Here is a 26,983-nt window from a genome sequence, read left to right as displayed (position 1 = left end):
AAGATACAACCAAACACCCTAATACTGGGTGATTTCAACTACCCTGCCATTAACTGGGAAAACTACTCGGGTACCAACACCTTTTCCCAACGGTTCTTGGAATTCATAAATTCCAATGCCCTGGATCAACTAATCCATAGTCCCACCAGGGGCTCCAATATCCTAGACCTGGTCATTACCAACATGGGAGATCGATGCTCCACACCAGTGGTCACTCCCTCATTGATCAGGTCTGACCATAAGCAAATCACCCTTGACATTCACATCCCAACCCCCACCCCCCCAGTAAGGAAACCGCCGTAAAAAACTTCTACAAAGCCAACTTCATGCTACTCAAGTCAGAAATGACAAACTTCATGACAGCCATGCAGACGGGAACTGAAAGTTGGACTGCTGAATCCTACACTAAGGCACTGTACGAGCACATCCACTCATGCATGAATCGTGCCATCCCAAAGAAAACCAAGACGCTCTCCTCCAAAAAAAGGAAGCCAATCTGGTGGTCCCCTGCCATAAACTATACAACAGAAGAAAGAAACTGTTGCAGAAAAGACGAAAATCCCAGGATGCAAAAAACTCCCTTACCAGCCTCAAGCTGAGATCCCTCATAAAATCCTCCAAAGCTAGTTACAAAAATAAAATTGCCAAAGATTCCAAAGACAACCACAAGGCATTCTATAGTTATGTCAAGAATCTAAATGGCAATGCTCAGATATGCTCTGAGCTACTACAGAATGGCATTAAATATACTGATCCCAAGGATATTGCCAATATCCTGGCAGATCTATTTAGTGCCAACTTCACCCCTCTCTCACCCCCTAAAGGGCCCATCTCAATACCAAAAGATTGCCAAATTCCTCTAATCATGGCCACACAGGTAGAAACCACACTCTCCAAAGCTAGGAATACAGCATCCATGGGACCAGATGACATCCCGGGCTGTGAACTACAAAATGAACTGGCACCTCACCTAAGTGTCATGTTTAATCATTGCCTCACCTCAGATTTCATGCCCACTGAGTGGCACACAGCTACAGTTATCCCACTCCACAAGGGGGGATCCACCTTGGATCCCAGGATCTACCATCCCATCATTCTGACGATCCTGACCTACAAGGGCATGGAACTTATAAACACAGACATTGGCAACCTTCAAACACTGGACCCCACCCAGTTTGGGTTCATGAAGGGCTGATCTTGTCTCTTGAACCTGACTGACTTCTTTGAATCAGTCTCCAGAGCTGTGGACAAGGGTAAGGCGATCCACACAGCCTATCTGGACCTTGCCAAGGCCTTCAACACCATCCCCCACTTTGGAATCATAGATAAACTTACTAAGCTAGGCATAAATCCCTATGTCACTCAATGGGTTGCCAACTGGCTTACTGACAGAACCCAGACTGTAAAAGAAGCAGACTCCAAATCCAGCTCCAAACAAGTGACAAGTGGAGTACCTCAGGGTTCAGTCCTGGGACCACTCTTGTTTGGCATCTACTTCTCTGAAGTACAGGCCAACACTAAGGGACACTGGCTAGCAAAGTTCGCAGATGACTGCAAACTGGGAGCCATTATTGAATCCCCAAATTATGTGGATATTCTACAAAAGGGCCTTACAGAAACAGATGCTTGGTGCCAAAGCCATGGGCTCAAGCTTAATGCCAAGAAATGTATAGTTATCCCCTTTGGGAAAAAACATGTACCTATGAATTACCACATAGGTGGCAGTACACTAAACACTGAAAGTGTGATGAGAGACTTAGGGAAACATGTGGGCAGTGGTCTCACTTTCGATAACCACATTGCCACAACAGTCAGGAAATCCTATGTGTGCCACATATGAGGGATGAGTACAGTGGGACAATGACCTCCTTTTTTCTGGATGAAAAGCCCTTAGCGATTAGGTGTGCCACCTAATCACTAAGAGCTTTTCATCCAGAAAAAAGGAGGTCATTGTCCCACTGTACTCATCCCTCATTAGACCCATTATAGAGTACAACACCCCATTTGGTATGTACCACACAAGACATCTGCAACAGCTGGAAAGGCCACAGAACTACCTCACTAAAAAAATCACAGGCCTAAAACAAACGCCCTATGCTGACCGTCTAAAAAACTCCAGCTATATTCTGTGGCATATCGTCTACTCAGAGACGATCTCTGCTTAACATACAAGGCCATGTCAAACCCTGAGCTGTTGGACATGCTCCACTTAAAGAAATCCCAATCCCTCAGAACCACACGCTCCGGGGATCTAAACCTTGTCAGCACAATGAACAAAACATGTTAGAGGGATAGGATCCTGACCCAGACACTCCCCATACTCTGGAAAAGACTGCCCATACATGTCAAGCAGAGGACCTCCTTGGCTGTCTTCAAAAGGAACCTTGACGATTGGATGGGAGATAGGAAATTCACCCCGGGGATCACATCAGTCACCCTGCTAGACAGGGGTCCAGGAAATAAATATTGTGAGAAGAAATATTCAGGGAATTGTTATGGCTAGGCTTGTATAGGCCCTAGGACCAAGAGCCTAGTACCAACCTATGAACCTATAACGCATTCTTTACCTATGTCTGCAACCTTAAAGGCAATACTCAGTTGTGTGCAGACCTCATTGTAAATGCAGCCACCTATACTGAGCCAGAAGATGTAGTAAACCTCCTGGCCAACAAATTCAGCTCCAACTTTACCAGTCTCTCCGCTTTAATCTTCCCCTCAGGAAATGCCATGAAATATAACTCCCCCTGATATCACTAGGGAACAGGTCCTTAATGCACTCTCTAAGACCAAGAACACTACATCAAATTTGTCCAGACAACATCCCAGGATGCTGTCTAAATAGCAGGAAACATGACCTATCAGGCCCTCTGGAATTGCTATTTAACTTTAGCCTCCAAACAGGCTTCATGCCTCATGAATGGAGAACAACAGTCATCCCTCTCCACAAAGGTGGGCCATCTACAAATCCTGGAAAAGTACAGTTGTGTACACTTACCATAAATGTAGATCTTCGAGTGTATTCGCTGTTGCAGTCATTACATTTGGGTAGTCTGCTGACAGGTTGCCCTCAGTTGGCCTGATTAACAAAGTCTTGGGTCCTGCGTCGGTTGCTGTCCCTTCTTCCACGACGTCAGGTCATCAGGGGTATAAAACATGCAGCCGACGCCATTACATCAGTTTTTCTTGCCCCAGATGTCAGGTGTCCCCCAAATGGGGAGCCAAATATATAAGTAATTAAAAACACAAAAATATACCTCCAAACAAAAGCAAATACACCAAAAAGGCTTTTAAGCATAGTAAAGGAAAGTAGAGGTATAGTAAGAAAAAAACAGGGGGCTGGAGGGAGGGTAACCAGAACTGCAACAGTGAATACACTCAAACATCTACATTTATGGTAAGTGTACACAACTGTACTATGTTCTTCATGTTTCACTGTTGCAGTCATTACATTTGGGTAGATTCCCAAAGCTATGGTTGGGAGGATGGATTTATACAGCATTAGGACCATCTATAAGGCCCAGCAAAACTGCAGTGGCAAAGCCAGCAATGGATTTAGAGAAAATTGGTAAGTGATTATGCATGGTGAAAGTATGAACTGAACTCCAGGTAGCAGCTTCGAGAATATTCCTGGTAGGAACACCTCTGAGAAAGGCTGTAGAAGTAGAAGCAGCCCTGGTGGAATGAGATCTGATCCCCTGAGGGATAGGTTTTCCATGGTGCTTATAGCAGAAATGAATGCAAAGGCTTATCCATTTAGAAATGGTTTGTTTTGAAATAGCCTTCCCCTCTGCCCCTGCAGCAAATGCTACCAGCAGTTCAGATTTTCTTTGAGATTTAGTCCTGTCCAAGTAGAATCTAAGTTGTCTGTGTACATCCAATGAATGCAGAATCTGCTCTCCCTGGTTCTGTGAATTTGGAAAGAAAGTTGGCAAATGAATGGACTGATGGAGCCACACTGGATCCCAGCTTGGGCATGAAGGATGTATTTGTCCTGAGTGACACCCTGTCCGCATGAAAGATGACGAAAGGCTCCACTGCCATAAGGACCTGTAATTCAGAGATCCTTCTAGCTGAAGTGATTGCTAAAAGGAAGGCTGTTTTCCAGGAAAGAAATTTTAAGTGTGCAGTAGCAGCTGGTTCATAAGGAGGTACAGCAAGTTTCTCCAATACAAAGTTAAGGTCCCAGGCTGGGGTTGGAGCTCTCCTGGGTGGTCTCAAGTTTTTGGCCCCTCTGAGATACTGCTTTAGCACAGGATAAGAGAAGAGTGGGGGTTCTGTGTTGTAATGAGCTGAAATGGCTGAGGCATGGATTTTTATGGAAGAAAAAGACAGGCCCTTGTGAAGCATCTCAGTTATGTATTGCAAAATCTGAGGTAAATTGGGCGCTGCTGTGCTCATCCCTTGAGATTGATTCCAGGCACATAATCTTTTCCATTTGTCAGCATAAGATTTTCTAGTACTAGGTCTTCTTGCCTCTAAAATGACATCCATCACAGGTTTGCTGAGGGGTGCTAAGGGGCAATTTAAATGATTAGCCAAGCTGCAAGATTCAATGTTTGGAGCTGAGGGTGCACAATTTGGTTCTCCTGCTGAGACAGTAAAGAAGGTGTCTGAGGCAGGTGCCATGGAGAAATTTGTGAAACACTGCACAGAAGTGGGTACCACTGGTGGCGAGGCCAGTCTGGAGAAATCAAAATCATGTTGGGTTTGGCCTGTTTGACTTAGTAGAACTTTGGAGAGCAGAGGCAGAGGGGGAAAGGCATAGACTAATAGGTTATTCCGGTTCTTCCAGCTGAAGGACAGAGCATCCACATTCCAGGCTTTTTTGTGAGGTGCTCTTGTGCAAAATTTGTCCAACTGGTAGTTCTGGGGTGAGGCAAAAAGATTTATGTCTGGGCTCCCCCATTTGCATGTCAACATGTTGAAAATCCGTGGTTCCAGTTTTCATTCGTGTGGGTCCATGAGATTTATGCTTAGTTCGTCTGCCAGAATATTCATCTTTCCTGGCAGGAATTGAACTTGTAATTGTACTTGGTAGCTCAAGGCCGTGTTCCACAATGCCATGGCTAGTCCACAAAGGGGGTAGGAATGTGTACCCCCCCTGCTTATTTATGTACTACATAACCGTGGTGTTGTCCGTCTTTACCATTAGTTGTCCTGGTTGAAGGTAGTCCTTGAAGGCTGTCAGTGCATTCTGTACAGCTGGCATTTGTTTTTGAATGACATGTAGGTGCATTTGATTTGGGCTCCATTTGCCCTGAATGCATTTCCCTGCCAGATGAGCCCCCCGTGCATAGTCTGATGCATCTGTAATTAGGGTTTGGGCGGCAGGGAGTGGTGTGAATGGCAGTCCCTTGTTTTGCTGGCAGGCCTCTGCCCACCATAGGAACTCTAGGCACAGGCAAGATATGATAGGAATCATTGTTTCCAGGCTGTGACAATGTTGACTCCATAAACTTTTTAAGTACCACTGAAGTTTCCTCATATGCAGTCTTGCATATGGAATTAGCAGAATGCAGGAGGCCATGAACCCCAAGGCTTGCAGTATTTGTCTTGGGGGTTTTTTGTGGCCACCTGCTTGAAGTAAGTCGCCAAATGAGTTTGCTTTTCTGGCGTAAGGAAAGCCATCTGGGCAGTTGTATTCAAGCTTGCACCCAGGAATGTAATTTTTTCAGAGGGTACCAGTTCTGATTTCTTTTCGTTTATGGTATACCCTAGATAAGTTAGATTTTTACAAATGCCAGATGCTTTAGAAGAATGGCCTGGTTTTCTGCCTGAATTAGACAGTCGTCCAGGTATGGATATATTTGAATATTTCTTTGCCTGCAAAATGCAATTACTGGAGCCAGGCCCTTTGTGAATACCCTGGGCGCAGTAGACAAGCCAAAGGGAAGTGCAGAGAATTGATAATGCAAGTAGCCTGCTTTGAAGCATAGGTATCTTCTGCAAGATTCCCTGATTGAGATATGCAGGTAAGCCTCTTTTAAATCTAGAGTTGCCAACCAGGCATTCTTGCCTAGCATAGGAAGTAACTGGTGAAGAGTCAGCATCTTGAATTTTAGAATGTTGTTTAGAGTAGACGGGTCCAGAATTGGACACCATGATTTGTCTTTTCTGGGTACCAGGAAAAGTCTGGAATAGAAACCTTGTCCCTTTTCCTCATGTGGTACTAGTTGAATAGCCCCCATGTTTAGGAGGGAAAGTACTTGTTTGAGCCTCTGCCCACTGATTTGGGGGCAGGTCTGGCCACCTGTTTGGTGTTGGCAATGTGTGGAAATGAAATCTGTATCCCTAGGACACTATATTTAAAACCCATTTGTCCTGGGATATATGTTGCCAGTTTTTTGCATGAAGAGCCAGTTTTCCCCCCAAAGGGGCGGCTAAGAGGTAAGTGATTGGTAATTTAAAATGAAAGTCATTGAGACTGTTTACCATAGGGTGGTGTCTTGTTATTTCCAGATTTGGAAGTGGAAGCACCCCATTGCTTAGTTCTGAAAGTCCATTGGGACTGAAACCTGGTGCTTTTGGAATGTCTGGGTTTGGCTTGAGTGGCTCTGGAAGGAGCTGGAAAGGACCAGTTCTTAGTAGGCCAGTGCCTACTAAATCTAGGAGGTTGTACTTGTAAGAAATCTTTCACAGTTTGCATAGCTTTAGCTTTATATTCCATCTTTTTTAGAAATTCTTCAGCATTATTGCCAAACAGACGGTCCTGCTGCAGAGGAGCATCCAACAGTTTTGCTTTAACGTGATCAGGCAGAGATTGCTCCTTAAGCCAAGCATGCCTTCTAATCACAGACCCAGTAACAGCAGCCCTGCAAGAGGCCTCTAAAGAATCAAAACCACATTGCAAAGTATGTTTTCCAACTTGTTCAGCTGAATGCAATAAATCCTGTAAATCTTTATTTTCCACAAAGTCAGAAATCAACATCATTTTCTGTTTAAGCAGTCCCATGATACGCTGTTGAAATTTTAGCATATGGAATTGACAGTTTAAAGCCCTGATTGCCAAGGTTGCAGAAGTATAAACTTTTTTACCCCATCTATCCAGTGCCCTGGATTCTCTATCAGAAGGGGTAGGATTTTTAGCAGTAGAAGCCTTAATGCCTTTGGGTCCCTGAGAAATGGTTTCTGGGTCCACAACAGGATTTTTGAAAAGGAATTTGTGGGACTCAGGGACCCTGTAGTACCTGTCTGGTTTACTAGGGGCTGTAGGCAAGGAATCAGGGGCCATACTGGATTCCGAAAACACATCATCAGCAATGTCTAGTACAGAAGGTATAGCCAAAGGCCTATGCTGCGGAAGAAGAAGGAAATCCCTAAGCCTCTTTTTGGATTCAGAAAAATCCTGACTTTCCCAGTGAAAATGCCCCCTTAAGGTATGTAAAGTTTCCCCAAAAGAAAAATCCTCAGGGGGAGAAGCAGAGGGAATGGACTCCTCTGCATCAGAGTCCTCATAAGTAGGTATGGACAAATCCAGGTCATTAGAAGAGTCAGAAGATTCATAGTCAAGTTCAGCCCTAGGCCACTTAGAAGGGGGGTGACTACCCCTGATTAGAGTAATTAAATCTTCAGCCATTTTGATCATTTGTTTTTTAGGCATAGGGGACTGAACATATGTGGCCTGGGTTTTTTAGGCATAGATAGAGATTTAGGCCTTAGTATAGAAGGTGGAGCCGATTTAATATGCAAGTCTGTAGGCCTGAATACACCCTCAGAAGCTGGTGCCTGCGCAGCGGCTCCGGACCCATCCAAGGCAGAGACATCTGCGGTTTCCATAGGTGAAGCATCGCGCGGCATGCCAGACTACGAATGGGTCTCAGTAGAGGCTTGCAAATCAGAAGTAGCAGGTATCGGGGGCTGCAAAAGCGCCTCACTGAGTACAAGCGAACTGGCAACTGGTTTAGAAGAAGCGTCGTCAACAGTTTTGGACCTCAACGGCCTGTCTTTTTCTTTGCATTTTTTCGGTATTCCGGTAGTCGGATGGCTAACCAACATCATTTCTGGATAATTAAACCGAGAACCAAAATATTTAGAAGCAAAAATGTACTGACGACGGATAGTGCGCTGATTAAATAAAGCACAAAACCGACAGCAAGGTATGTCGTGGTCAGGGCCTAGGCAAGGAATAAAGTACAAATGAAAATCCTTATGAAGTATTTGCTTCCCACAAGTAATACAATCATTAACCTTTTACTGACATCGGTAAGGAGCAAGAAAAAGATTCCCCAAAGGGGTACTTAGCTTTTAGTTGAAGACTTCGGTTCTGAAACTTGAAAACAAAAATTTCAGGAGTCGGCCGACTGACACTTGCGATCTGCTTCGGGCACTGCGCGGCAAGAAAGACTGATGTAATGGCGTCAATTGTATGTTTTATACCCCTGACAACCTGACGTCATGGAAGAAGGGATAGCAACTGACACATGACCCAACACTTTGTTATTCAAGCCGACTGAGGTCAACATGCCAGCAGATTACCCAAATGTAATGACTGCAACAGTGAAACACGAAGAACATCTACAGACACACAAGTCTCACTAGTTTTACATACAAAGCCATGCAAAGAATTATCATGGAACTGATCAATAATGATATAGTTAACCTCCAGACACTGGACCCAACCTAGTCTGGTTTCATCAAGGGCAGATCATGCCTACACAACCTGGTGGACTTCTTTGAGAAGGTTACCAAAGCAATGGATGAGGGCAAAATGGTTCACACTGTCTACCTTGACCTGGCCAAGGCATTTGATACAATACCCCACTCAGGCATTGTTGGCAAACTCAAGAGGTTCGGTACAAACCCGTATATTAACTGGTGGATAGCCAACTGGTCACAGACAGGACCCAGGAAGTCAGAATTGGGGAGTCCGCCTCTACAAAGAGGCCAGTCACAAGTGGTGTACCCCAGTGATCGGTCCTTGGACTGCTCTTTTTTGGCATTTACTTCTTTGAAGTCAAGGCCAATGTAATTGGTTTCTGAATGACTGACTAAATTTGCAGATGATTGCAATTTAGGAGTTGTCACTGAATCCAATACTGACACAAATGTTCTCCAGGAAGGGTTGACAGACAAACAACTGGTGTCAGAGCCATGGACTAAAACTAAATGCCAAGAAAAGTATAACAGTATCCTTCAGGAAGTTATCCACCTCCAGTAACTATCATATTGACAGCACAACCCTTGGAGTTGACCAAGTAGTCAGGGACTTAGGGACACACCTAGACAGTAATTTAGCCTTTGACCATCATCATGTGTCTACAGTAGTGAGGAAATCATTCTATGATGCTCAACTCAAACAAAGGTGTGGCAATTAAGTCACTGTTGCACTGTATTTGGCATTCATCAGACTTATCATGGAGTACAATGCCCCCTTTGGTATGTACCTAACCAGGCATATCTAACAAATGGAACATCCACAGAGGTTACTCACTAGAAGAATACAGGGAGTAAGTAAAATGTCCTATGCTGACCCGCCTCAAGGCCCTATCCCTGTATCCCGTCTCTTACAGGCTGCTGAGGGAAGAGCTATGCCTGGCATATAGGGCATTGTCAGACCCCACTCTGATGGACCTCCTGCATATCCACAAAACAAGCAGCACCAGAATTACCCATTCTACAGATTTAAACCTTGCCTGTGATATAAAAAGGACATGCTGGAGAGACAGATATGTATCCCAGAGACTATACTGTCTCTGGAACAGGCTACCATCCATGTGAAGCACAGTTCCTCCCTAACCCAATTCAACTGTAACCCGGGCAATTGGATGGGGAAAAGGAAATTCATCCCGGCCTTTGCACCTATGTCTCTAATGGACACAGGCAACTTATAAATGGTTCACCTCCCAAGCCCCTGCTTGTAAATGTTTCATCTCCCAAGCCCCTGCTTACGCTTATTAAGGGTAACAGAACTTTCAACATTCTAATAAACAAACATTCTAATAAACATTTGGGATGCATGGCTAAGGTTAAAAAGGCCCTTGTGGTATTAGCCTAGTAAACATCTATGAACCTATAAGAAATATATAACAGATGGAACACTCACAAGGGTTCCTTACAAGGAGAATCCAGGGTATAAACACATTGTACTATATATACCACCTTAAAGTGATACCTCTTTACTCTGTCTCTTACAGGTTACTGAAAGATGATCTATGCCTGGCATACAAAGCATCCACGGATCCAGCTCTGATGGACCTTATGCACATCTGCAAAATGAACAGCATCAGAAACACTAGATCCAAGAATTTAAAGTTTGCTTGTGACATAAATAAGACGTCTTGATGAGACCGACATGTGTCTCAGAGGACCCCATGCTCTGAAACAAGCTCCCCATCCATGTGAAGCAGAGTCCATCCTTGACCTTATTTAAGTGCAATCTTGACCAACTGATCGGAAACTGGAAATTCACCCTGGATCTAGCCTCCATGTCTCTGATAGGCAAAGGCAAATAGTAATGCCCCAAACTAATGTACCCCCTCACATAACCTCTAGAAATTTCCCAACTAATGTACCCCTCCTAATAAACACCCATGATGCATAAGGGCACAACTGGGTTGGACTGTATTGTTAGCTGGTCATTAGCTTAGCTATGAGAAAACAGCCTATGAACCTGAATACGATGCACCTCTGAGGCCTGGGACTGAGGGATTCTGCTACAATTAAAATGGGGAGCTTGGATCTAGTATCAACCTTTTTCTCCATTAATTTCTGAAACATCTCAAACTTTTCAAATGTGCAAAGACTAACACTGGTTTTTGTGTGCTTGTTCTTACCTTTATGATATCTTGACTTCCTAGGCAAGGCTGTGGAATGTGAAGTAGAAGGCACTGTCTCCAGAAGTCGATTCATTTCTAATGGAAAAACATTTCTGAAGCCCTTCTGTGTCATCATTTAGTACCACAGATGAAAGTACAACTCTCTGTATCATGAGTAGGCCCAAAGCAAGTAAGGCATTTCAGATATTTGTCTGTGTGCAACTGTTTGCTCCAAAAACAGTTAGTATTAAGAGCTACTCTGATAAAGAAAGGATAGCCTGAATGAGACAAGAAGTTTTAATGTCTGACTTCCAAGATGGCTGCACACTGAGTAACAACTTCAGTCTCTCTCTCTCTCTCTCTCTCCCAGTCTGAAAACAGAAACTTAGCAAAGAAAGCCAGTGGACCTAGATTTATGGGTAAATTTCAGTAACGGACTAGTAAGGGCACTGCCTGGATGCCAGGAATAAAGAAATATAAAGGACCTGGAGGAAAATCAGCTACAAAAGTTGAGGAAAAAATGCAGACTGGGAAAAGAACTGCAGTTGTTCAGAAAGAGGCAGTGCAAGTTCTAGACATGACTTCCAGTCATACCTCTCAACCTGGAAACATCAAAAATCTGGACAAGGCCCATGAAAAATAGGTACAAATCTGTACGCTGATTAACATCTAATTTGCATACATACTTATGTAACCCCACCCACTCCAATGGAATTGTGGGATACCAACTTTCAAACACAAACTGAAGAACAGACAACCAAAATGTGGCACCAGCGTCCCCCTGCAGCCATTCCAATGTCCCATTACCTGGCTATTTTGCCCCATTTACCATAAACACTAATGTATGCATACTGCTTTACTTCTGCAATGATTATTTGGATTTTATTTTTACATTTTACAGCACAACAATGCAGAAACACTAAAAGACATCATCTGGTAAACAATGCAATACTGTCTCACAATGAAAATAGGCTTGACATTAAAACTTCTCTGCCCTTGAATCTCACATTCATTGAAACAGCATTGAAACCCACACCACATCCAAAATAAATGCATCTGGCCAGTGGTGGATAAAGATTACCTTTGGGCTGTTTTCAAATCATTGGCCCCTTGCACACATAACAAGAAACATACAAGTGTTATTTTCTTTATACACCTTCCTGACTTTATTAAATTATATTCCTTGTATAATACAGCACACGTTAGAGCGCATTTTAAATTTATTGTTTGAACATTTTACCAGTAGACTGTACTGTAGGCAATGAAACAAAACACATGAACCAATAATGACAAAACTGCCCAATTCAGAACATTTCCATCATAAAAGTCTGCTTCCACACCCACACTATAAATAGAATGACAGTAGTGTAAGCCATAAGCATCTTGCACAGCGTCTCGCACTTATTATCAATTTCATTTTTTTGGGGGGAGGGGGACAAAAAGTCAAAAACCAGGGACACATTTTAAACATTGCTTGTATAATTTTGTAAAGTTGCTAGAATAAAATGTTGCGTTACCATCATGCATTTCACTGGCAAGTTTTGAATCCAGGACCCTATGCACTACAGTCAGAACAACATACCACTATGCCAAATCAGCAGCTGCCTGAAAAATAGGAAGACTGAAACTAAATAGCCATCATTTAGTGAATTCATTTCTCACTTCTCAACATAGCTCTTAACCTCTTAACACAAAAAACATGGACAAACAACAAAAACAGTAATGGGAAATACAAATTGTGTTCTCACTTCTCATCATAGCTCCAAACTCTTAGCACTAAAAATGTTCTTACTTCTCATCATAGCTCTCAACTCTTAGCACAAAATAAATGTAGACAAAACTCAGAAATGGTGGTGGCTAGGGATATTAGGCTCTTTGGTACAGGGTTTGAGCCTGAATACCTCTAGCCACCAAGTGAGGTGAATAAGGGCATTTTGACACACACACACACAGACACTCACACAGACACACACACACCAAGCTTACCCTGAAAAACGAGTGGTTCCAGCTTCAAAGCTTACCCTGAGTAGTTCCCGTTCCTCTGTCATTGCTTCCTGCCATTAATCCCTACTCTGCTCGCAAACTCTGCCCTGAGTAGTTCCTGTTCCGTTCCTCTGCTTGGCAAACTCTGCCCTGACTAGTTCCTGCTCGCAAACTCTGCCGTTTCAGCTTCCTGCCATTAATCCCTGCACACAAGTTCCTCTGCTGTTCCCCATTCCCACCAGCTTGTAATTCATTTCAGCCAACCGGAAATGATGATGTGAGCTTCTTGAGCTCAATTCCAACTGGCTGGTAGCCTGACGGAGCTGAAGTCATCACGTACGTGATAACGTCAGCTCCGACAGCGCGAAAATTAAAAAAAAAAAAGCAAAAAAAAATCAGAAATGAAGGGGTGCCACTCGAGAATCGTGGCACCCCTTCATTTGGACCCCAAAACTCGGTAAAAACTGAGTAATTCGGAATGGTTGGGAGGTCTGCTTCCAGTAACCTAGAGGAAAGTGTAAAGCAGTTGCACACAGACCTGGTTAAAATAAAAGAAACACTGATGCAATATTTCAACACAAATAATAAAAAGCTGGAAAAAATGGAAGAAGCTTTGAACAGATATTCCGATAAGGTGACAGAACTGCAAAACTCACAGGTTGTAATGAAGAAAAGGCTGGCTGAAAAGGAGACTGCACAAGAAGAGATGTTTCAAAAAATAATAGAATTAGAGGACAGAGCATGTAGGGAAACTTTAAATTTTCTATTGTACCAAAGTAGCTGGAAGGAACAGACTGTATTAATTTTACAAACGCACAAATAAGCAACTGGATTGGTATTCCACAACAGGAATTGTTAACTGAAAGGGCACATTGTGTGTATGCTCCAAACCTGGCTATGAGAAAACAATCTAGACCTTTGACAGTAAATTTTACCAGGAGAAAGAGTTGATTCTGAAAAAACTGTGGCAGAAGGACAAAGTATTAAAAAGTGGGAGACAGCAGAGTGTTTGTGGAGAATGACTACTCATTGCATACCAGGCAGAAGAGGAATACATGTATTCCATTATATAGGGCATGCAGAGAACAAGGCATGAAATTCAAACTGCTATACCCAGCAACACTCAAACTATGTTTCCCTAGAGGAACAAAACATTTTTTGATGAGGTACATGCTAAGAAAGAAATACAAAAGTTTGTCCAACAAAAAGTGAGCTGTGAGACAGTAGATTCTGCTTCGTGTTCTGGTAATAAAGACGACAGAGAAACTGTGCCAGAGAAACCTTTCCCAGTATTTCAACAGAAAATGATTTAGAGAGAGAAAAAAAGAACAGAAGTTGACTAGAAGAATCGATAGTGCACTGGAGATGAAGCAGAGACAGGGTTTGTCAGCTGGAAATGAACATGAATAGAACAAGAGAATCTGGAAAACTTGGACTTTTTTGGACTTGGTTAAACTTGTAGGGGACTCTAGAGCATATACCCTTACTTCATATGTCATTAATGTTTGGAGGCTAAAATCAGTAACCTGGTAATTGACAAATGTGAGATTACAAAGCAATAATTATATTTGTGAAACGGGACAGAACAAGAAAATCTAGAAACATTGAACTTGTCTGGACTTTCTCAAACTTGTAGGGGACTCTAAAACATATGCCCTACTTCATGTCTTTAATGTTCGGAAAAATACCAGGAGAGGGGAAGAGAAGGAAGAGAGTTAACTGTAAGTAAAACATTTTTTTTCTTAGCAGTATTACTTAAGTGGAACATTATTTTCTCTGCATGTTATAAAGTACTTATTTTCAGTTACTTTTAAGTATAATGGGGATACTAATGTAAATAGGTGCTTCTGTTTATTCTTTTTGTTTTTCTCCCTTCTCTCTTTCTCTTTGTTTAGTTTAAGAAACACAGGCACTGCAATGTAAGAAAAAAAGGGAGCTCTGGTTAAAAGAGTATGGCAAAAGAAAATTTGGTGCACTTTTTCTCATTCTTGCATAGGGTAATGACTGTGTTAGCTTTATATAGAAACACATTTCAACAGAAAGCAGGTAAATGAAAAATAATGAACATTATAAGGTATTTGTTTTAGTAAACAGTCCTGTATCTGGTTCTCATGTCACTAGCAGACAATCTGATAAAGAGAAATGGCTTGCAGAAAATGTTCTCTGAAAGCATTCAAGTGTTTCCCAGCTGGGAGAGCTATAAAAATAAGGCAAAACCAGACAGCACTTTTTAGAATCACAGACTCTACCATCTGTCTTAGTGTGGATAAGCTTTCTTTCTGTTTAGCTCTCGTCTGTGTATGGGTAGCTGTCAGTTTGGAACTTATGTTCCTATTAAGGGGTAAATTTCAATATTTGAAGATGTACATAGTTTTGTGTGTTATTATTAAATTAGTATGTTTTAGGGGGTATTGGCTGTGTGTGTGTATTTGTATGTGAGTGTTTTCAATAAAATAAAAAGTTCTGCAAGATGTGACATACGCTCAAATGGAAATAAAAAACAGTTGTATAAAACATTAACTTACCAAATAGTGCATGCATGTGACACAAAAGCTGGAACTAGACACTTAACAAAAAAGCTGTTATACATAAAATGTGGGAATAAAAATCCCTCGAGAATATGATTCTTTCTGTAATATTTTTAAACATTAATGGTCTCACAGATAAATCCAAAAAGAAATAGTGAACTATTTTACAAAATGTAAAGTGCAAATAGCTATGCTACAGGTGACACACTTGGAAAGAACTATACATGTGAATTTGATAAAGAAAGGTTTTCAGGGTGGTTATTCAGCAGAATACTTGGGGCAAAGGAAGAGAGGAGTACTTCTATTAATTGCAAGAGGCACTCAAATAGTAATAGAAGAGGAAAAAGACAACAATGGTAGATTTGTACTACTAAGGGGCATATTCCACCAAAAACTGCTATAATAGAACTAAAGAAATTTCTGGGTGAAATAATCAGCTTTCAATAAGGAATATTACTTATAGGTGGGAAATGGAATTTGATTTGCAACAGTGAAGATGTGTCTGGGGGCCCAGAAAGGGAAATATAACAAACAAGTATAGATTTTTAAAGACATTTATGAAAATTTTTGGCATGGAAGATGTGCATTCAGTACTAGGAATTGAGTGAATTTACATATTATTCTCCAACATACAAAAACTGGGCTAGACAGAATTTACATTTCACAGGAACGTGCATTTAATTGAAGGTCTTGATATGCACCCAATAACTATTTATCATAATGCACCAATAATAACTACAATAAAAACAGAGTAATGAAATAAAAATGAGTCACTGTCCCTTTCCCATCTGTCTGTTGAAAAGACGTGACTTTAAGGAATGGGTAGTGGAAATTATTCAGGAGTTATATGAGAAGCTAGAAACTTTTTCTGAAAATATTGAGGGAGTGTGATACAATTGGAATTTAAAAATAGGATGGAAATAAAAGAAAGGGAGATATGTTAAAAAGTAACAAGAATTATTTAGAGGGACTGACAAATATTAAAGTATTGCAAAATAGGAGGAATCTCAAAAAACAAGAAGAACTACAGAATGCTAAAATGAAAATAACGGACTACCTTGATAATATGCACAAGTATAGAAAGATTGCTATTAAGCAACAGTTTTTTGATAATAACTCTAGAGCACACAATCTTTTAGCACAATGACTCAGACAACAGAAAGACCAAGCTTAAGGAGCTTAATACAAGGAAGATAACTAGGGATCTTGTAGAAGTATTAGAAATATTTTTGAAATTCTCTAAAACCCTGTATAAAGCAGAGAAACATGGAAAACAAGAAATGGTAGAAATGGAAATGTTTATGAAAGAATTAAATATGCCAAGGCTAGAGGGAGAGGAGACTCAATTACTAACAGTTGCATCTATATCATATCAGACGATGAAAAGAGTGAATGCTCTTTCATTGTACCGATATCAAAATTACAAAAAAGCGAACACATGGAACAGCGAATTTTTACCCAGGAAAAAAATTTGCTGCTCCGCAAAAAAAAAGTTTAAACACAAATGTGCCCTCTATACAACCCCTACTTAAATAAACAACTTCAGCATTGGACCATAGTGGAGGAAATGGCAAACTCCTAAAGACGGCCCACCGATTTTTTTCCCTGTGAAAAAAATCGATGTTTTGTGACTTCGCTTTTTTCTGCTTTCGACATCGGATCAATGAAAAAGCGTTCGCTCTTTTCATCGGGCGATAATGTGATATAGCCCCCTAACAGGATAGGAGGAGATGAGATAAAAATAGTGATGTATAACCAATCTACAGGAAAGTCCCCAGGAATAGATGGTATTCCTGTGGAAGTCTGAAATCTAGAAGGGAAAAACTGATGAAGATCTGGAAGGTTTTGTTTAACAATATCTTAAGAGGAGGAGAAGTACCATTATCCTGGAAGAAAGTAGTGGTAACAGTAATACCTAAAGAGGGTAAAGATCCATCAGATCCATCTTCATACAGGCCCATTTCAATACTAAATCAGGATTATTCAACTGTTAATGTCTATAATGGCAAAAGTGATAGATATTGATCAATGTGGTTTTGTGTAGGGGAGACAAACATTTGACAACATAAACAGAACAATGATGATCCAGAAGGAAGCAGAATGTAAGAAAATACCACTGTTGCTGGTGGGTCTTGATGCAGAGAAACCATTTGACAGTGAAAACTGGGATTTTATGAGCATAGCAATGGAAGCATTTGCATTCCCTGATAAAATTATATGGTTGATTAGGAGGATATATGAAGGATTAGGGGCGAAAATTAAAGTGGGTGGGTCCTCTCTGATAATCTCTGCATGAGCAGAAGAACCAAGCAGGGGTGTCCTCTCTCTCCTTTATTTGCATTATATTTAGAACTATTGGCTGAGAAAATAAGGGACTCAGAAATTCAAGGATAAAATTAGTATGGTAGTCAAGAAAAGCTGGCTCTTTTGCAGATGACATTACTTTATATCTGATGAAACCAGAAAGAGACATTACAGTGTTGTGGAACATATTGAGACAGTTTCAAACCTTTTTGGGATACAAAATTAATGAAGCAAAAGCAATAGCGGTTTATGTACCCACATATGAACTGGTTCAGATATATTCATATTTGAGGACATGATGAAATGAAGTATTTAGGAGTATGGATTAAAAATGATTGTGGTGTGGCAGCTAAGGATATATAGGAAGAGACTAAATAAAAGATAACACAAAAACTGAGAAAATGGAAGCTCTGTTATAGCTTCATAGGTTCATAGATTAGTACTAGGCTAACTGCACTTGTGGGCCATTTTAAGCCTAGCTAATTGCCCCATGTGAGAATCAAACCCTGCACCTTGTGTCTGTAAGGTAAACATTTTACCCATTATGCCAACCTCCTACTACATGGATATTGATAATAAAATTCAAGCAGTTAAAATGTTTTTAGTCCTTTTAGTCTTATACACAGGTCAGCCATATTTTTATCAAACAGAGGAGAAGTTGTGGATAGCAATTAATAAAGAGCTGAAGGATTTTATCTGGGAGGGGAAGATGGCAACTGTCAAGTGGGATAAGCTGATTCTTCCAATAGAACAGGGCTGATTGGGATTACCCAAATTGAAGGGGTATTTCAGAGTAAAACAGTTAAGGATCCTATACCTAGCACAAGCAGAAAACTTTAATTCAAAGTGGAAAGAGGAGATGATGAAACCGTGGAAGGCTCAAGTAACTGGGAGAGATTAGGAGGGCTGGGAAGAGAGATTACATAAGCAATTCACAAGGAAACAATGGGCGGGATTTATGTAAGTCTCCCAATGATGCAACAAACTCTAGGAGATTTTGGATCTTTGCTTGAAAATGCTTACATAGGTATTTTTATACCCCAAGCAGAGTTCAAAGAATTTTTCCTCAGGCAGACAGCAAATGTTGGAGGTGTGATATTGCAGAAAGAGCCAACTGGGAACATATTTTCTGGGAGTATGAGTTTGTAGACTTTAAAGATTTTTGCAGACTGCTCTGTAAGTTGGAGTGATTAGGGAAATTATTTTTTTGAGCTCTGATACAAACTCGGAATTGTCTAGACATAGTAAGGCCTTGCTGAGTCTAATTATGATGGCTGCCAAAAAAACAATTACTAGAAAATGGAAATCAAAGTCTAAACCAACTTTACTAGAAGTAGTGAAGATAGTAACAGAGTTAAAACAACTGGAACTGGGATCTTTAGAAAAGTGTAGGAGCAAATTACATAGGGAAAAAATGGGAATTGTGGGATCAATACATGCAGAGGAGGAACGAGGCTTAAAAGAAGGCATGATTTGAATGAGCTATGTAATGGTTGACTAACAAAGACTGGATATGTTAAAAGTGATGTATAATGTTTGCAGCTATAGTTGTATCGCACAGTTTGGAATGTATAATGTTTGCAAGTGAGATTGTGTCACCATGGTTTACTGTTGTTTATATAAATGTAACACAGCCTATGTCATACATGATAATTTAATAGAGATTTCTTGTTTAAAAAAAAAATTAATGTGTAGAATTTATACACAAATTAGCTGTGTCACAGTAAACTCAGTTTTAGAAAGCCATCAAGTTAAACTTGAAGAAGCTAATCCTGGTGAAAAGAGAAAAAAATTATCTCAATTTTTAAAAAAACAGCAGCGTTTCAAGTACGCTCTGAACTCTCTTGCTGTGAGGGAAGACTAGTTTTTTTCTGAATGGCTATTGCATTATGAAAGTAAAGGGCAGGATTGGCAGCCTGGGTAAGTGTACTGTGCCAAGTGGCAGCCTGGGTAAGTGTACTGTGCCAAGTGGCAGCCTGGGTAAGTGTACTGTGCCAAGTGGCAGCCTGGGTAAGTGTACTGTGCCAAGTGGCTCTAACAAAGTTGGAACCACTTCTGTCTGGTTCATAGATAACTACAAGGCTAGCTGCCCTCATGGGCCATTTAGCCATTTTCCCTCAAATGTAAGAATCAAACCCCTGACCATGTGTCTGTGAGGTGAACAACATAACCACTATGCCAACCCCCCAACCCCTAAATACCAAGTTATCAGTTTCCAGACTATTAAGCCTAGGCAGTAACCAGGTCAGAATCAAATTCTTTATCTTATGTCTTTGATGTAAAGACCTTAACCATTAAGCCAACCCACCCCTCACCATTCACTGGTTTTACATCCAGTGCTCTTCAACACCAGATAGAGTACTTGTACAGATTTTATAAACTGTCTTCGAATACCATCATGGGGCCAAGTCTGTTTTAAACATTGCTCAATATCACTGCTTTAGTAAAGTTTAAATAACACATCAGCAGGCTTGCTACTTCTGCTTTGATTCTGAAAAAAAATATCTTTAAAGTATCACATTATTTACAAATGTGTAGCCCAGTGTTATCTAGCTATACAGATTTATTACCCACAGATGGACACAGTTCATGGTAATGGTTAAAGTAACGTTAAGAATCTGCTACTGCCTAATTCTGTATTCTTTGTGGCCCTAGCAATAGATCTGAGAAGTACAAAGGTACAGGGTATCACCTTGTTAACCTTCCTGTTGTACAGGGTATCACCTTGTTAACCTTCCTGTTGTACAGGGTATCACCTTGTTAACCTTCCTGTTGTACAGGGTATCACCTTCCTGTTGTACAGGGTATCACCTTGTTAACCTTCCTGTTGTACAGGGTATGACCTTTGTTAACCTTCCTGTTAACCTACCATGGACTACATTCGTGATGCAATCAAGATATCGTCTTCCGTTTTCATCATACATGTACTGTCCTTCACCACGGACAATTTTTATTGGCTCATCAGGGAAGAAAAGCCTGCAGGAAGGCCTGTAGCATAAAAAAGAGAGACAAATGAGTAGGAAATAGTGACTTGGTACCAATGTTAGGCTAGGTTAAACATTGTGTTTCAGTTCAGATTAGATTTACAGAGGAAAACCAAGTATCATTATTACAACAGTTTGTGCAAATCTGTGGTCCCTCTCAGATCTATAGTGCTGGAAGCTGCAAAAAGATTGCATCCTAAACTTGGTCAGGAAATCCCTAGGCACTCACCATAAGTTGGAGATGGCTAGGAGAAGCAAGGGGTAACATGAAGAGGAGCACTCACCATAAGTGGGAGATGGCTAGGAGAAGCAAGGGGTAACATGAAGAGGAGCACTCACCATAAGTGGGAGATGGCTGGGAGAGGTAACATGAAGAGGAGCACTCACCATAAGTGGGAGATGGCTGGGAGAGGTAACATGAAAGGGGTAACATGAAGAGGAGCACTCACCATAAGTGGGAGATGGCTGGGAGAGGTAACATGAAGAGGAGCACTCACCATAAGTGGGAGATGGCTAGGAGAAGCAAGGGGTAACATGAAGAGGAGTACTCACCATAAGTGGGAGATGGCTAGGAGAAGCAAGGGGTAACATGAAGAGGAGCACTCACCAGGCTAGTAGAAGCATGGGGTAACATGAAGAGGAGCACTCACCATAAGTGGGAGATGGCTGGGAGAGGTAACATGAAGAGGAGCACTCACCATAAGTGGGAGATGGCTAGGAGAAGCAAGGGGTAACATGAAGAGGAGCACTCACCATAGGTGGGAGATGGCTGGGAGATGCATGGAGTAACATGAAGAGGAGCACTCACCATAAGTGGGAGATGGCTTGGAGAAGCATGGGGTAACATGAAGAGGAGCACTCACCATAAGTGGGAGATGGCTAGGAGAAGCAAGGGGTAACATGAAGAGGAGCACTCACCATAAGTGGGAGATGGCTAGGAGAAGCAACACAAAAGGGGTAACATGAAGAGGAGCACTCACCATAAGTGGGAGATGGCTAGGAGAAGCAAGGGGTAACATGAAGAGGAGCACTCACCATAAGTGGGAGATGGCTAGGAGAAGCAAGGGGTAACATGAAGAGGAGCACTCATCATAGGTGGGAAATGGCTGGGAGAAGCATGGGGTAACATGAAGAGGAGCACTCACCATAAGTGGGAGATGGCTAGGAGAAGCATGGGGTAACATGAAGAGGAGCACTCACCATAGGTGGGAGATGGCTAGGAGAAGCATGGGGTAACATGAAGAGGAGCACTCACCATAAGTGGGAGATGGCTAGGAGAAGCAAAGGGTAACATGAAGAGGAGCACTCACCATAAGTGGGAGATGGCTAGGAGAAGCATGGGGTAACATGAAGAGGAGTACTCACCATAAGTGGGAGATGGCTAGGAGAAGCATGGGGTAACATGAAGAGGAGCACTCACCATACGTGGGAGATGGCTGGGAGAGGCAACATGAAGATGACAGCTACACATACTGGGTAGACTACAAAAGACCACTTTTTTGGCTGACACAAATATATAATGAAATGTAACAATCCTTAAATCACAGGAGATGCTTACACATGCATACATGTTACTTATGAGTATGGTCCTCTTAATTATCAGGCATTATCATCTAGAAATCAACCCCCCCAAATGAATATGTTGCTTTCAAACGCTCTGAATAGAGGATGTTTACATTCAAAAAGCACTGTGTTCCAAACTAGTTTCATTCTTTTTTGCTATGAAGAACAAATCCCAAACATGAGCTACAACCACAAATAAATGTAACTAAAACACATAAAAAAGCTCATAACAAAATCTAAACAGGTAAAACTGAGAATCAGCGATTTACATTATGCTATGCCATTCTGAACCAAAACATGGAAAGAAGAGTGGTATTAAGTCTGCTCTACCGTATTTTATAAAATATACACACATGCATACAGAAAGTCCTAAGTAATATAAATTAAGTCTTATGTGACCTACATAGTAGCAGGTATTTATACGATTCAGGCACCTATATGTATGATGAATGGCTCACACCACCACACTATTCACCCACACACGGTAATTTCTTGCTTCTGTATACAGTGGATATAAAAAGTGTACACACCGCTGTCAAAATGCCAGGTTTTTGTGATATAAAAAAATGAGACCACAATAAATCATTTCAAAACTTTTCCCAACTTTAATATGATCTACAACCTGTACAACACAACTGAAAAACAAACAAATCTGTTAGGGAAAAAAATATAAAAAATTAAAAAAGTACAATACGCTGGTTGCATAAGTGTGCACACACCCTTAAACTAATACTTTGTTGTGTGTGTACACCCTTAAACCAATACTTTGTTGAAGCACCTTTTGATTTAATTACAGCATTCAGTCTTCTTGGGTATACACCTGCCATCAATTAAATAGACTGATTAACCCCAAATAAAGTTCAGCTGTCCTAGTAAGATTTTCCTGCATTTACTCAGTTGCCTGCCAAAGCAAAAGCCATGGTTCGCAGAGAGCTTACAAAGCATCAAAGGGATCTCATTGTTGAAAGGTATAAGTCAGTTGAAGGGTACAAAAAATTTCCACCACATTGGATATACCATGGAACACAGTGAAGACAGTCATCAAAAAGTGGAGAAAATATAGGGCAACAGTGACGTTGCAAAGAACTGGACGTCGCTCCAAAATTGATGAAAAGACAAGATGAAAACTGGTCATGGAGGCTGCCAAGAGACCTACAGCAACACTGAAGGAGCTGCAAGAATTTCTGGCAAGTACTGGTTGTGTACTACACGTGACAACAATCTCCCGTATTCTCCATATGTCTGGACTATGGGGTAGGGTTGCAAGATAGAAGCCTTTACTTACACAGAAAAACATCCAGGCCCAGTTAAAATTTGCAAAACAATACATCGGGTCTCCCAAAAGCATGTGGGAAAATGTGTTATGGTCTGATGAGACAAAGGTTGAACATTTTGGCCACAATTCCAAAAAATAAGTTTAGCTCAAAAACAACACTTTGCATCACCAAAAGAACACCATCCCCATGGTGAAGCATGGTGGTGGCAGTATCATGCTTTGGGGTTGCTTTTCTTCAGCTGGAAACTGAGGCTTTAGTCAAGGTGGAGGGAATTATGAACAGTTCCAAATACCAGTCACTTTTGGCCCAAAACCTTCAGGCATCTGCTAGAAAGCTGAAGATGAAGAGGAATTTCACCTTTCAACACAACAATAACCCCGGGCATACATCCAAATCAACAAAAGAATGGCTTCACCAGAAGAAAATTAAAGTTTTGGAATGGCCCAGCCAGAGCCCAGACCTAAATCCAACAGAAAATTTGTGGAGTGACCTGAAGAGGGCTGTGCCCAAGAGATGCCCTCACAATCTGACAGATCACTTTTGCAAGGAAGAGTGGGCAAATATTGCCAAGTCAAGATGTGCCATGCTGATAGACTCCTACCCAAGAAGACTGAATGTTGTAATTAAATCAAAAGGTGGTAAAACATAGTATTAGTTTAACGGTGTACACACAACAAAGTATTAGGTTACAGGTGTGCACACTTATGCAACCAGCTCATTGCATTTTTATTTTTTATGTTTTTTTCTCCTAACAGAGTTGTTTGTTTTTCAATTGAATTGTACAGGTTATAGGTCACATTAAAGGTGGGAAAAGTTTTGAAATGATTTATTGTGTTCTCATTTTTTATATCACAAAAATCTGGCATTTTAACAGGGGTGTGTAAACTTTTTATATCCACTGTATTCCCTAGATACGAGTCAGGCAGCAATATCCCATAATGAAAAAAGAAGCAAAAATTGCATTACTGCAAACATCTGTTGTACAAATTGGAAAAGTTATCCCAACTCTGCAGAGACAATCCACGTTATAATGCTTTCAGAATGCTTCTACAGAAACCATTGTCTGTTCTTCAGATATTTCATGTTAAGCCACACCTGAGGAAGACTACCTAAAGGGTTACTACCCTAGCAGAATGTGGCCTAATTGCTGCATTCAAAGTTTTGCTCTATTTTTCATAACAAAAAGCAATCAGTTCCCTAAACATTTAGGAAATATTTCTTTAGTCATCTGCCTGTGTATGTGCATGTTTCCCTTTAACAGAATTGGTGCATTTGTGTATTCCTATCTGTGTTTTTGGAAATGTTTTGTATTTCTCAAAACCACTTTGAATAGTTTGCCACATGTTGTGTTTCTAATATTTTATGTTTTATTTTATAAACATGGAGCTTTTCTCCCCAGGCCTCTGCTAAAAAGTTGTTTTTTTTTTTGCCTATTTGGACAATCCCAGTCAACAAACAGAAATAAATAAGCAAAACAATTATAATTTGGTGAGTTATGTGATTCATTTGTGCAAGACAGAATCATCTGGGTATCAGAACAGATAAAAGAAGAGAGAGATTACTGAGAACATTAGACAAATGATAGAGTTACACAGAGAGCTCAGGCGAAGTTTGAAATTATGCAAGAGAGACCAGAAAAGCTACGAGTAATAATTAAGCAAAAAAAATGAGTCAAGAGGGTTTTGCTTACCCTGAGAAAGATAAAAAAAAAAAAAAAGTCAATAAAGTTGGTTCCAAGGTCTGGCTATAGGCAAGGTAAAAAGAAATATCCGGTGAGATACTGTAGGATTCAAAGACAGTCACCAATACCACTGTCTACATGCATTTTTGTGGACTTGGAGAAAGTGTAGCTACCTACCTACACCAGTATGGGGTCCCATACGTTATGTACACATCCCTGGTATTATATCAAATGTGTTGAATGCAGGTTTAATACGCTGCCAAGGGGGCATCTTCACTTCTGTTTGTGATTTTGATGGGCAGAATATCATGGCAAAACCAGGGTCTGCAAAGTATAGAGGATGAGTATGGGCATGTGAAGGCTGTGTCTTTGTTGTTTGCACATGCAGCTGTCCTCTTACTCTCAAGTGACTGTGATGTCCTGCATGGAGTGCAATGCTGGGATGAAAATCAGCACCTCCAAATCAGAGGTCATGGCTCCCTCCTGGAAAAGATTTTATTGCTCCCTTGTTCCCTCCAAGTGATGGAGTGCAGTGACCTCAGGTAGTTTATGTACTGCAGGGTCTTCTTTACAAGTCAGGATTGAGGTGATCAGGAAAGCAATAAGTGGTACGGTGTGTTGGCAGACGTTCTGCAGGTCCTGTAACAGAATATGGCAGAGAAGTAAAAGCAGAGTGTTAGGATGTCAGTTTGTGCCCTCTCCTCAGCCACAACGAGCTCTGAATAGAGACTGAAAGGCTTGGATCATGAGTATTAGGATGTCAGTTTGTGCCCCCTCTTCACCCATGACAAGCTCTGAGTAGTGACTGGAAAGGATGGATCATGAGTATTAGGATGTCAGTTTGTGCCCTCTCCTCACCCATGACGAGCTCTGAATAGTGATTGAAGGCTTGGATCATGAGTATTAGGATGTCAGCTTGTACCCCCTCCTCACCCATGACAATCTCTGAATAGTGACTGAAAGGCTTGGATCATGAGTATTAGGATGTCAGTTTGTGCCCCCTCCTCATCTATGACAAGCTCTGAATAGTGACTGAAAGCTTGGATCATGAGTGTTAGGATGTCAGTTTGTGCTCCCTCCTCACCCATGACAAGCTCTGAATAGTGACTGAAGGCTTGGATCATGAGTATTAGGATGTCAGTTTGTGCCCCCTCCTCACCCATGATGAGCTCTGAATAGTGAATGAAAGGCTTGGATCATGAGTATTAGGATGTCAGTTTGTGCCCCCTCCTCACCCATGACAAGCTCTGAATAGTGACTGAAGGCTTGGATCATGAGTGTTAGGATGTCAGTTTGTGCTCCCTCCTCACCCATGACAAGCTCTGAATAGTGATTGAAGGCTTGGATCATGAGTATTAGGATGTCAGTTTGTGCTCCCTCCTCACCCATGACGAGCTCTGAATAGTGACTGAAAGGCTTGGATCATGAGTAAAGGCAACAGAAATAAAGTTACGTATTTAACATAATAACACATTTGTTAAAATGAGGCCCGTCTTTGCTAACCATTAGGACTAATGACAGTACCTCAGTACACTGACTTTTTTCTACTGCCTGGCATCCTCCCCCTTCCCATCAAGCATCAGTCATTACTGATTCTGCAGTTCATAAGTGGAAAGCACTGAGCAGGGGAATAAGACAAACGTGAGGGGAAGGCAGACAATGAGGAAGAGGGCAGTACTGACGGTTGGGGGTGCAGGGAGGGTACCTTGCTGAAGACGGACCTTTTAACAACCCTATCAGCTGCAGTAATTACAAAATGTTTGTATCTGACAAGAAGAGGTACGTCTTTGGTGATCATCACAAAGAGTCCCTAACGCCTGCCTGAATGGCCACTATCATGAGAACATACCATGGTCAACATTGTCCTGAAGGGCCTGGATCTGGAAATAAAGTCCATCTTAAAGTGTCT

General features: G+C 41.3%; 1 protein-coding gene across 3 annotated transcripts in view; it reads right to left on the bottom strand.

Annotated features, from left to right (window-relative positions):
- LOC122799718 (5-phosphohydroxy-L-lysine phospho-lyase-like) overlaps positions 1–26,983 on the bottom strand; it is a 789,953-nt gene that overhangs the window by 607,085 nt on the left and 155,885 nt on the right. For all 3 annotated transcript variants that reach the window (XM_044068965.1, XM_044068964.1, XM_044068963.1), the window contains exon 2: positions 20,439–20,557. In XM_044068965.1, the coding sequence (XP_043924900.1) occupies positions 20,439–20,493 (55 nt within the window). In that variant the 5' untranslated portion in view covers positions 20,494–20,557. The remainder of the gene's footprint in view (positions 1–20,438; positions 20,558–26,983) is intronic.

This window comes from Protopterus annectens, chromosome 4.part0 (genome assembly GCF_019279795.1).
Source record: "Protopterus annectens isolate FY-2018-M chromosome 4.part0, PAN1.0, whole genome shotgun sequence".
NCBI classification, from domain to species: Eukaryota; Metazoa; Chordata; order Ceratodontiformes; family Protopteridae; genus Protopterus; species Protopterus annectens.
This window is presented reverse-complemented; position numbering and strand designations above follow the sequence as displayed.